Below are 12,500 nucleotides of genomic sequence, written 5' to 3'. Positions count from 1 at the left end.
AAGAAGCAGCCGACAAATGTTTCCGTATTATATCTTTTTATGTAAAATTCAGTACTCAATACATTGAGTGACTATAAGATGGATAAATTCGGAAGAAATTAAAATGAATACCTTCTTGAGCAAATGCTAAGAAATCCCTTTTAAAATCTTCCATTGGTTCTATTCTAATCATATTTACCATGTTCTCCACTAATGACATTACCCATTTCTACACCTAAGTAAGAAACATCTCTTTAGGAAGGGGATATATGTGTGTTTTATATATATATATATGTAATTATCTATATACATGTGTTCTTTTATAATGTTCTATGACTTTTTCCTCTTTCCTCTCTCAGCAAACTTTCTCTTCAGCTTTATTCTGTCACATGCAAATCCTGTGTTTCGTCAGGTCAAAGGGAATCTTGGATCTGAATTGGTCATGAATGAGAGTAAGAATGATGGCCGTGTGCTTTAAATTCCTTGAACTTATGCTTCTTTCTTCTGTAACATTTTTGTATTCATTTATTTATTTTGTAATTAAAAGCTGAACTCTCTGATCCAGGATTCCCCCCCACAGTCTAGCGCAGACAGTGGGCCTGTATGAGACCTTTACCCTGGCATGTCACATTGCATGAATCCTGAAACTGCACTGCTATCATGATAATTGGGTCAAACTGAGGGATGACCTCAGATTCGCTTAGTCACAGCATATGCGTCAGATAATGCACAGCAAAGGGACCCCCGCAAGAGATGTCTGTCTTACTTAGCCATCTGCAACATCACACTTAAATTGCCAGACATTAACAGCAGCTCTTAACATATTGCGCAAGTTTAGCTTCTTAGAGCAAGGAGAAAAGTTGTCGGAAGTAGATTGTATGGATGGAGAAGAAAAGCGGGTGTTTTTTGTTTTTTTTCTGTTTTGTTTTGTTTGTTTTGTTTAAGGCTACTCTCCTTTATTCATCATTGTTGTCAAGTCTTGTTTGTCCTCGTGTCTCGTGAATTACGTCAGTGGGAATGGAGTAACATACTTCTGAAGGGTTTGTTAGTTTTTTGTTTACTATGATATGTTAACTAGTTAAAAAGATTATTATTTCTTCTTCATAATGTTTATGTGACACTACATATTAAAAATGAGGTTAGAGCTTTTGCAATGATATTTATCCAGGTGTTTGAGCTTGGTTTATGATGTCATTTTCTTTGTCTCAAGTTTTAGTATTTTAGGATTTTTTTTTTAATGATATTTTGTGTTTGGAAATTATTTACCCAGCATTTCTCCATGTTAAAAGAGATATTGCAACTGTGCAACAGGTTTTTTTCCAAAATTAGAATAGCTTAGCCAAAGAGCTAAATTCATCACTCAGAAGCACAAAGCAAGTTACCAAGTTTGTGGTGACCTGTTAATCCCCAAAATTGGTGGTGTTTTTATGGGGTGCTTATGCCGAGGTCCCTCACTGACCCAGTTATCATCTTCTTTGGGTGGTGCTGCAGACAAAATGCCCTTGTTCATTGGGCTGACTAGCTGCCTCTGGGGTTTCCTCATCCTTCTCATGAAAATCTATTTCTGATCGCACGCACGCACATGCAGCTGCCACGCAGGAACGCAAGACTCGAAAGTTTGGTAATGTACCATGACTGAGCCCCATTTTGATTGCCCTTTGTCTCATGTCCCCCACCCATCCCTATATACTATTATTTTTTTAATGTACTTTTTTTTTTTTTCATTCATTATTTGCGTGGCTTTATATTGACTATTAGAACAGGTTTTGGTCATTGGATTTGAACTTGTAAAAGAGTGTGTTTTCTAATATATTGAAAAGAAATTATAACAAGTGACTTTTTTTTCTTTTAACTTTTAATTATCAGAGTGGGTGAATAAAAAAAAAGAAAAGCAAAAAAAAAAAAAAAAAAAAAAATGTTGACATTTAGACTATAGATAGATCCAGTTTGTGATAATAGGGTTGTATGACAAACCAAAACCTGCTGGCCAGATTGTCTTGTCTTAAGTTAAACACACTCACCCAAATTGGGGTCCCAATTCTGAAACTATGTTGTAAAGCCAATTTTTAAGAGAAGGAATTCTTTTTTTTCCTTTTTTTTTCTTTTTTAAGTCTTTTTTTTTCTTTTCTTTTTTTAGTACAAAAGGGCCCAGACTTGAAGATAAGTCTTGGGGCTGTTTTTCCGCTTGCCCGTGGGAAGTTTCAGAATTCTGGCCGAGAAATGTGATTCAGTGTGTTTCGTCTGGTATTGAATTAACAACTAACACATTCCCTGATTTGTGTTATATGATGATATAGCCAGTCACTGTGGCATTTGCATAGTGCTCACAATGTGGGTATTGTTTTGAAACAGTTCAGTATGTTTTTTTTTTTTCTTTTTTTTTTTCCTTTTTTTTTTTTTTTCTTAGATGGGGATAATTGTTTGATATATTCAGAACGAAAGGAAAGTTTGTGCAGTTAGATATATCGTCACCCGAAACTCTTATGTGCATGTCTAATCTTAGAATATATATTTTTCATAGGATCAATCGGAAGAAGTATGTTCGGTTTTGGTAAGAATTTTTCCTAGAACTTTGAGATGGTATATTGGAAACTGCTTGTTTCAGCTTCTGACTAGAATGTTACCATTAGCAGTAGAAGTGGTGCAGATTGACATACGTTTTCTTAATATAAGTACATACACAGATGCACCACCAATATCAAGCATTTTCTCCTTTAGCTGGTCTTGTAGCAAATTTAGATCCGGTGGTGTGTGTTGCATTGTAATGTATAGTTTTAAGATCAGTGTACAATTTGAGATCATGTAATCATTGCAATCCTTGAGAGAGAAACTGTATTGGAATTGATTTGATCGTAGGTTTTTGTAATTTCCATATATACTCTGATTAGATCAGCTTTTAAACAAAAAAAAAGTGAAAAAAGATCAAATGATGGCATCCTTTAGATGTAACTTTTATTCATTATTATTTCCTCTTTCAAAGTAAGGCAGAATGCAAATGGTGGAGATCTATGAGCTTGCCATATTCTAGAATGTTTTTGGTCTCTTCATTTTCCAATAAATATTTTATTGGAATTCATGTTATGCAAAATCACAGATTCATTACCTCAGTCTTTTCTTCATTCTTGATTATTAAACAAGCTATAAAGACTTTTCACTGTCTCTCTTTTTTTTTTTTTTTTTTTTTATCTCTTTAACCATTTCTGTTTCCCCTATCTTATTAACAATTATTTTGTGCACACGATGTCGGCAGTCTTCTCATTCTCCCCGAATTCTCCCCTCCTGCAGTGTTGGAGCGTCCAGCTTCACAGATGTCCTTCCTGGAGCAGTTTCTGAAGGAGACCTCACTGAGACGACAAGGATCACTAGAGTCTGAGGAAGGGGACGTGGAAGACAACAGAGCTCCTTCTGTTCCCTCCATAGCCTCGTCTCATTCCTTTGTTAGTCAGGTTGGTTTGGTGCATGAGATGATTGGAATCTAAAGCAACAGTCAAAATTCTGAATTAGAATAGTTGTTTCCCTAACACCTGTCATGCATTTATACAACAAAGAATGACAGTTTGTGATGATGATTCTGTTGTTGCAGAATCACAGTTCATATCATTGGTGTTTGAATTTGTTTTTTGTTTATTATGAGCTGTAAAAATGAATTGATATCCTCTGAGGAATGATACTGACTCAGCTTCTTTTTATACATTTCTGATAACAGGAACAGCTGGGCTCTCCCAACATGGAGTCTCGTCCTCTTCCACCATTACCTCACACTGCCGCCAACGTTCCTGCTGGGGTAATGCCACCCATGTCCCACCACCACGCCTCAGGGGCATTCTCCGGAGGCAGCAGTAGCAGTGGCGGAGGCCCGTCCCCTCACATGATGAAACAGAAAGCCCATCAGTTCCTGGTGCGGTCCTTTAGCAACCCTATCAAGTGCTCTCACTGTACCTCCCTCATGGTGGGGCTTACTCGCCAGGGGGTTGTGTGTGAAGTCTGTGGCTTTGCCTGCCACACCACCTGCAAGGACAAGGTTCCTCAAATCTGCCCTGTTCCACCTGACCAGAGTAAGTGTGAAGTTTGTAGCTTCATTACATTTTCAATTGAGTTAAGATATTTACCAGAGACATCTTCAGTGTTAGTTGTGATTATATATTATTCATGGCTCCTTACTCCCCCCCCCCCCCCCCCCCCCCATAGCGAAAAGACCACTGGGCATAGATCCTACTCGTGGCATTGGAACTGCATATGAAGGATTTGTGAAGGTGCCTAAGCCTGGGGGTGTCAAAAAGGGCTGGTCCAGACAGTTTGTTGTGGTGTGTGACTTCAAGCTTTTTCTCTACGATATTTCACCTGATAGGTTGGTATTTCTTATTTTTTCCCTAATGTATTGCTATTTTATGCAAACTTCTGTACAATTATAATATGATTGTCCTGCTAAAAGTATGATCTTTTGAATGTAATTTCCTGTATAAATGGCGGATAAAGAGAAAGGAAAAGAGAAAAGTTAACATCATGTATTCAATTATTCTTCCTTTCATTATTCATAATAAATATAAGACAACAAAATGATTGATGTTAGACTGTGGAAGCCTCACATTATTACCTGTTCCACAGGAATGCTTTACCAAGCGTTTGGGTGAGCACAGTCCTGGATATGAGAGATGACCAGTTTGAAGTGTCAACAGTAAGGGATTCAGATGTCATTCATGCCAACAAAAAAGATATTCCATGTATATTTAGGGTAAGTAAGGAAATGCAGGTTGTTTATTTTACTGAAAGATAGCTGTATATTGTAGTTGATTTAAAAGAACATATTTGGAAGAATAGAAAGAAAAGACAGACAAAGAGATCATGAATAATGTTAATTTTTCAGGTAACAACATCATCCATGGTGGGAGTAAGACACCATACACTAATGCTAGCAGACACAGAAAATGAGAAGACGAAGTGGGTTGTAGCCTTGAATGAGCTACATCGCATTCTCAAGAGAAACAGACTACCTAATAGACAAGTGAGTAAAGAATTCTTTTACTGTTATAGATTTTTATTTTTGAGAAGTTTGGAACCTTAATTAGTAACAAAAAAAAGCTTCTATTTCATAAATTGTAAGTTTGGAAGGTATTGTTGATATGAAAAGCAGTGTGTTTATTTATGGATGATAATGATGCTTATCTTTGTTTTTATTTTTTAATTTCAACAGGTATTTAGTGCCCATGAAGTTGTTGATGGCAGTGTAACACTCATTAAGAATGCAGTGTGTGGCACTGTCATTGATCCAGACCGGCTTCTCGTGGGTGCCGAGGAAGGCCTCTTCTGTATAGACCTGGATAACTGCGGTATGTAATACAGCCTCTGATTTGCTAGTGGTTTACTGGAGCCTTGAAATGATCAAAGATACTTATTGAAATGAGCTAAAATGGTTGCTCATGAACAAGTAAAGTAGTATTCATAGGATATATATTTCATTTCCTCTTGCATTTAACCCATTAACGCTGGGTGGCGTGATATTATGTCACATGGTGGCAGCACTAACTGCCTGGGACATGATATCATGTCATGGCATTTTGTATGGCTGGCAAGCTGGGTGATCACTCCAGTCAGAATGGGTGAATAGCCTGAGATGTTAAGCCTGCATGCTGGAAATACCCTGGCAATTCAACCGATTGGACCCTAAACCACCCTGCCGTTATTGGGTTAATCTAGGTCAAAATGTTACAATATAAAGACTTGCTGAAAAATTATTTTATGGAAATAAGCAGTTCTTTGAGTGCAAGGAAATTAACATTACTGGATTACATTCTCTGAAAAAATATATAAAGCTTGAATTTGTTTTTAAAATCTTAATGATTGTTTTGTTACCACTATCAATATTACCCCCCCCCCCATCCCCCCCAAAAAAAGGAGAGAAAAAAAAGGAAAAAAAGTAAAAGATCTAAAAACATTTTCCATAGCATTGGTAACTCATAATTATGGAACCATAAGATAGTTTACGTCTGACTCAGATACATCATTTGCTTCAACAGAAATAGCACGCATAGGAGATGGCAAGAAGATAGTGAGCTTGGAGTACATCGCAGAGGAACAGCTCATCATGGTCATTGCTGGAAGGCAAAGACAAGTGAAGCTGGTCCCTGTGAGAGCTCTCGGAGGAGATGACGTCGAGTGGATTAAGGTGAGAAACAAGCGGAGTTGTTTGTGTTTGTCCGAAATCAGGTGTGTATGAGAAGGAGAAGCTTTGTATTTTTTACTCCATTTTCAGTGAAATGGTGAAAAGAAAATAAAGAAGTATAAATGCATTGATCAGAGGAAGAGTATTGTCCTATAGAAATTATTTAGATTGTTGTCTATTGCACCATTAGATAGAAAAGTTTGGTCTAAGTATATGAGGAGGAAATGCATCAGTACCCAGAAATCATCTCTCAACATGAGAAATGGAAGGAAAATAGCCTACCTGGCATATTTAAATTAATTCATGTGGTAACTGCTCCGATAGAGAACAGGCGACATGCTTGAGTGACTAAAGAATTTCAGATTTGGTCAGTCAGATGGGAGTTCAAGGCAATAGGCCTATGAATACAAAGGTCACAGGTAATTATGTAAGGCTCGATTGTTGTTTCCTTGTATCAGTTTGTGATTTTTACCTTAGGGAATATAGTGTTGATCAGGTACAAGTCCTCCTGAATAACTGCTGAGGGAATTAGAAGAAAAAAAATCTTGTTTTCTTATTGTGTTTCAATTTTGTAGTTTAGAGGAAAGAGATGAGGAGGACAATAGATTATTAGAAGTGTTATTAATAAAGACAAGGAAAACATGCATTTTTCATCCTTTGAAAATATATTGTTAAGACTGTTTAACTTGTATTTGATTATTGTAGTGCTGCATTGTAAATGCAAGTGTTGATATATTAGACGCAGAATAAATGAGATTTGGCAAAACATGATGCATTGTTTGTTACATGCTGGATGGGACTAAAAGCCAAGTATACAAGTAAGTGATTTCCATCAAATTGGGTATATCTTGAACAAGAGCAGTTCCGTGAATTTTTATATTTTATTTGCTTTTGCCACGGATTTGATAGCTGTTTTTTTATCTGTTTATTATCATTGTTATAATAATGTTAAATAGCTTTAAGATTTTGTTATGATAATGTTAAATAGCTTTAAGATCTGTGAGTGCTAGTTTCATTGTCCATTTATGTGTGTGTGGTATTATCTAAATATTGTACAATCCTGTTTTGTATAGAATCTGGAATAAAAGCTTATCTTGTGCCTGAGGTTAATTAATGAGAACAAACAGATTTACTTTTTACATTTTTTTTTAAAAGCTTGACAAAATATTTTGAACTTTTTTTATACTCACTCTTTATACTGGTATACAGTACAGTGTTATGGTCTGAAAAGACATACATAGAGACAATAAATATTTTATGTTTTTATTAGGTAACATTATGACTTAACCCGTTAACGACAGGGCTATTTTGGCTCTAAATGGTCAAAATGCCGGGATAATACTAACGCATAAGCCTAACGCCTCGGGATTCTCGGCCGCACTAGCTGCGGCTGAGCACTGTATGCCTGATCACCCAGCGCGCAAGCCTTGACTAAATATCTCATCCCCGGCGTCTGACCCAAAAACCACTAGACGTCACAATATCTTGTCACCTGTCGTTAACGGGTTAAAAGGGTAGACATGGGCTTTTTCTATGGATAGTGTTCTTTTTGTTCTCGTGTTACTTAATTTCTCTTGGGTTTCTCTATCTGTGAGGGATTACAATTCGATTTTTTGAAATTAGTGGGTTAGTTATTGTTATTTTTCATATTTTTAATGTTCTCTTGTGTAGGGATAAGGGATTTTTCATATTTTTTAATGTTCTCTTGTGTACGGATAGGGGATTCTTTGTTCATTGTTCATGATTGGTGAATTACCAATACTTTGTTGGTATTGGCATATTTTTTTTCCTTTTCTTTTCATTTTGACTGATTTGCAGTTATATAATTCTTGGTATACTTACTATATTTCCACATGTATAGATTTTTTTTTTCTTTTGTTTTTTATTTCTTATTTTGAAGTGATAGAAATGAAGAGTCATGATATTTGAATTTTTTGACTGGTCTGATTTTATAGAGATAAAGCATCTAAAGGGTTGATTAAATTAATTTTAAAAACCTTAAAGTTGTTGTAGGAATTTGAGTAGTGGTTTCTAATAGTTAAAGGATTAAGTACTCAAGGCATAGACACAGGCAAAGTTGTGTGCGTGGCCCTCTGCCTTGTGATATTAAGTACGATACATATATTACTCCATATATTAGTCCAAGCCAGATAGAGTTGCAGACCTTATTTTACTTGTGGGTATTTAGTCTCAGATATTTTGAATGTTTTAACATGATTATTTATATCTTGAAGGGGTCTGTGATAGAAAGGGTAATTTTAAGATATAGGTAGTCAATATCTTGAACAGGTCTGTAATGGAAAGGGTATTTTTAAGTTGGAGGTATTCCTGAATTTTATCTACTGATATCTGTTTAGCTTATAAAATGTTGTAGTGATAAGATTTTCATGGCTTGAAATATTGATGCTTGAATATTACAGCAGGTGTTTTAGGGGCAATTCTCTGATGTAGATGATTTGCTACTAATGTAATGTGTTGTTTGAATTTGTCTGGTATTTGGATGGCATAATGTATAAACTTTTATCACTTACAGGTGTCGGAAACAAAAGGTGCCATTGCTTTTACGACGGGGAAGTTTCGCACTCCAAGCAGCCTTAACTTTACTTACTGCCTGTGTGTGGCTGTCAAAAGACAAGTAAGTGCTGTGCTTTTTTTGTGTGTGTGTGTGTGTGTGTGTGTGTGTGTGTGTGTGTGTGTGTGTGTGTGTGTGTGTGTGTGTGTGTGTGTGTGTGTGTGTGTGTGTGTGTGTGTGTATGTGTGTGTGTGTTTGTGTGTGTGTGTGTGTGTGTGTGTGTGTGTTTGTGTGTTTGTGAAGAATTTGTAATTATATGAAAAACAATTTTTTAGATTTCTTAAAATGATATATCCAAGTTGGAAAGAAGTGAGACATGAAATCTGTATTATGTACCATTTTTTTATACTTTTTTGTTGTAGATCATCATTTATGAAATCAACCGAGCTAAAGGGCGGCACAAGGTGTTCCGCTCCATCCTCCTGCCGCAGCCACCCCAGAGTCTCGATATCCTGGGTGATGGGCGGCTTGCCGTGGGCTTCCAATCCGCATTCACCATATATTCTATTCTTGGTGATCAGCAGCCTTTGTGTAAGTTGATCTGGTGCCTGGGACTTAAGATATGTATATTTTTTTCATTATTCTTTTCTTTTTGATGACTGAAATGATCTTTTGTGCCGTTGATATTGTCATGATAATTTTCTGGTCGTCTCTTTTATTTACTTATTTCTGTTGCACTATGTTTGCATTTAGACTCAGAGTGTGTATACTGAAATACATGGGGAGACTTATATAAAGCTATTCTCTCCCCCAGCCTTGGTACACCCAGAGAGCCAGTCCCTGGGTTTCCTCTCAATGACGCAGTGTGAGGCTCTCAGCTGCATAGAAGTCACAAGAGGAGAATACCTCCTTGTTTTTAACCTTTTAGCTGTATATGTGGATGCTTCAGGTCGCAAGAGTCGGGAAAAGGAGATAATGTACCCTGCTATACCCACTGCTGTTGGTAAGATCTTACGAGTGATTTTTGGTGTAGCGGTTCATGTTTCGCTATTGTGTAGGGAACAGGATCCTTATTATCTTAATTAGATCTTGTTTTTTGCCCATGATCTTTTTGTCCAGTAGCAAGTAACTTATTTTGCAATAATGACACAAGATAAAACAAAACACTTTGTTCCATGACACGATCTAATGGGTGAAATTGTCTCTTCTTACAGCTGTTTGCGATGGCCTTCTCCTAGTCTATAGTGACATCCACATCGATGTGTTTGAGGTGATCTCTGGCGATTGGGTCCAGACGATCAACCTCAAGCGCACGAAACCTCTCATGCGGACTGGCATCCTCAACATGGTCATGATTAGTGATCTCCCACATGTTGCCTACCTCAGGAACTTGCACAAAGGTTTGATGAGTTTGTGGTTTATTTATTTTATGTATATATTTTATATTTTTTCATATTCTTTTCTTTTTGATGCTGAAATGATTTCTTTTGCCGTTGATATTGTCATGATAATTGTTGGTTACAGTCTTTGTATATTTACTTATTTCTGTTGCACTATTTTGCATTTAGACTCAGAGTTTTGTATACTGAAATACATGGGGAGACTTATATAAAGCTTTTCTTCCCCCACCCTGGTACACCAGAGGCCAGTCCCGGGTTTCCTCTCAATGACGCAGTGTGAGGCTCTCAGCTGCATAGAAGTCACAAGAGGAGAATACCCCCTTTGTTTTTAAACCTTTTAGCTGTATATGTGGATGCTTCAGGTCGCAAGAGTCGGGAAAAGGAGATAATGTACCCTGCTAAAACCACTGCTGTTGGTAAGATCTTACGAGTGATTTTTGGTGTAGCGGTTCATGTTTCGCTATTGTGTAGGGAACAGGATCCTTATTATCTTAATTAGATCTTGTTTTTTGCCCATGATCTTTTTGTCCAGTAGCAAGTAACTTATTTTGCAATAATGACACAAGATAAAACAAAACACTTTGTTCCATGACACGATCTAATGGGTGAAATTGTCTCTTCTTACAGCTGTTTGCGATGGCCTTCTCCTAGTCTATAGTGACATCCACATCGATGTGTTTGAGGTGATCTCTGGCGATTGGGTCCAGACGATCAACCTCAAGCGCACGAAACCTCTCATGCGGACTGGCATCCTCAACATGGTCATGATTAGTGATCTCCCACATGTTGCCTACCTCAGGAACTTGCACAAAGGTTTGATGAGTTTGTGGTTTATTTATTTTATGTATATATTTTATATTTTTTCAGGGGCGCTAGTCAGTGATATATACCTTGTTGATAATTTTTATGGCAAAGGGGAGGTGCTCTCAAGATAGGGTTTTCTTTCATCTCTGTTTGATGTTATAGAGATAATATAACAGGTTGGGTTACCAAAAGTATTGTGGTATATTTTGCTAAAATATTCTGGCTTGATTTGGAAATTATTGCAGCTCCAGGTGAACATATAGATATGTTATGTAAATGACTGTATTTATCCAGAAATAGATAATAGATACTTTTGTGTGGATGCCCCTAGAGGTAAGAACAGAGCTCTTACATCTATTCTCCATTGCAGAGGAAATTGTCAGGACGGGTCTAGATGCCAATGGACGACCGAAATCCAGAAGAAAATTCTCCATGCGAGAAAATAGTAAAGCCACACGCACGTAAGTTACTCCGCGTGTAGTATGGAGGCATCTCAGATGTACTTCCTTTGTCAGGGGATATTCATATACATGCATGCAAACATACACGCACACGCACACGCACATGCACATGCACACGCACACGCACACGCACACGCACACGCACACGCACACTCACACTCACCCTCACCCTCACCCTCACCCTCACCCTCACCCTCACCCTCACCCTCACCTTCATTCTCACCCTCATTGTCACCCTCACCCTCATTCTCATTCTCACCCTCACCTTCATTCTCACCCTCATTCTCGTTCTTGCACATGCACATGCACACGCACACACTCATACTCACACTCATTTACACATATATATACAAACATCCAAAGTTATTATTATTTTTTAGATATGCCCTTTTCAGTTTGGGAGATACAATCATTAAAAGAATATCGGATCTTTTTTTTTTTTTTTTTTATATATGTATATGTTTATGTCTCCCATGATTTTCTTCTTTGTTAATCTTCCCCATATGTCTGTATGAAGTCCAGCTTGTACAAAGTCATTGTCCTGTCCTGTCAGTTAGAAAAATTCAGTTCAACTGGACTTAAGATTGTTGTAATGGAGTTTGGTCTATAAAGTGTGGTTGCATTAAAGATAATCTGGTTATTTATTTATTTTTTTTTTTTACGTATCAGTGTGACATTGGTTGAATATATGTATTATCTGGACTTTTATAGCTAAAATGTTGCTTTGTCACATTATTATTATCCTTTACAAGACAGGAAATCACTTTATATACAATGAGTTATGATTGCACTAGAACCACAGTTTTACATAAGCATCAGAGCATCGAGCATTTGTGTTTTCTTTAATGCACGCTGATCGTTTGGTCATTTAAGAAGGGTGTGCCCCATTTGAGTCTTGCGCTTGACCCCCTAACCACAACCTCCCAAAATGATGGCATGGGACGGCTCTGAGCTATTGCCTTGCTGCAATTACTTGCCTATATATATATATATATAATATATATATATATATATATATAATATATATATATATATATATTATATATATATATATATATATTATATATATATATATATTATATATATATATATATCTATATATATATATATCTATATATATATATATCTATATATATATATATATCTATATATATATATATATAATATATATATATATTTATATT

The 12,500-nt window shown here is 36.6% G+C and overlaps 2 protein-coding genes across 2 annotated transcripts in view; both read left to right on the top strand.

Moving 5' to 3' along the window:
* LOC122265760 (serine/threonine-protein kinase gek) overlaps nt 1–10,550 on the top strand; it is a 35,892-nt gene extending 25,342 nt beyond the window's left edge. Inside the window, exons 20-32 of the mRNA XM_086539470.1 lie at nt 1,568–1,600; nt 3,265–3,425; nt 3,686–4,034; nt 4,168–4,327; nt 4,585–4,711; nt 4,844–4,981; nt 5,171–5,306; nt 5,994–6,142; nt 8,673–8,774; nt 9,074–9,242; nt 9,466–9,654; nt 9,866–10,051; nt 10,393–10,550. Of these exons, the coding sequence (XP_086395596.1) occupies nt 1,568–1,600; nt 3,265–3,425; nt 3,686–4,034; nt 4,168–4,327; nt 4,585–4,711; nt 4,844–4,981; nt 5,171–5,306; nt 5,994–6,142; nt 8,673–8,774; nt 9,074–9,242; nt 9,466–9,654; nt 9,866–10,051; nt 10,393–10,550 (2,057 nt within the window). The remainder of the gene's footprint in view (nt 1–1,567; nt 1,601–3,264; nt 3,426–3,685; nt 4,035–4,167; nt 4,328–4,584; nt 4,712–4,843; nt 4,982–5,170; nt 5,307–5,993; nt 6,143–8,672; nt 8,775–9,073; nt 9,243–9,465; nt 9,655–9,865; nt 10,052–10,392) is intronic.
* A 107-nt stretch (nt 10,551–10,657) lies between these two features.
* Nucleotides 10,658–11,316, top strand: LOC147471223 (serine/threonine-protein kinase MRCK alpha-like; the record flags this gene model as incomplete). Its single annotated transcript, XM_086539511.1, is given in 2 exon segments — nt 10,658–10,864; nt 11,226–11,316. Coding segments are annotated over 2 exon segments (167 nt in total), but the record flags the coding sequence as incomplete, so codon positions are not given.
* Between the last annotated feature and the right edge of the window lie 1,184 nt (nt 11,317–12,500).

The sequence above is a fragment of the Penaeus japonicus genome, unplaced genomic scaffold (genome assembly GCF_977035675.1).
Source record: "Penaeus japonicus unplaced genomic scaffold, GWHDUDI00000001_assembly GWHDUDI00000009, whole genome shotgun sequence".
Classification (NCBI taxonomy): Eukaryota; Metazoa; Arthropoda; class Malacostraca; order Decapoda; family Penaeidae; genus Penaeus; species Penaeus japonicus.
This window is presented reverse-complemented; position numbering and strand designations above follow the sequence as displayed.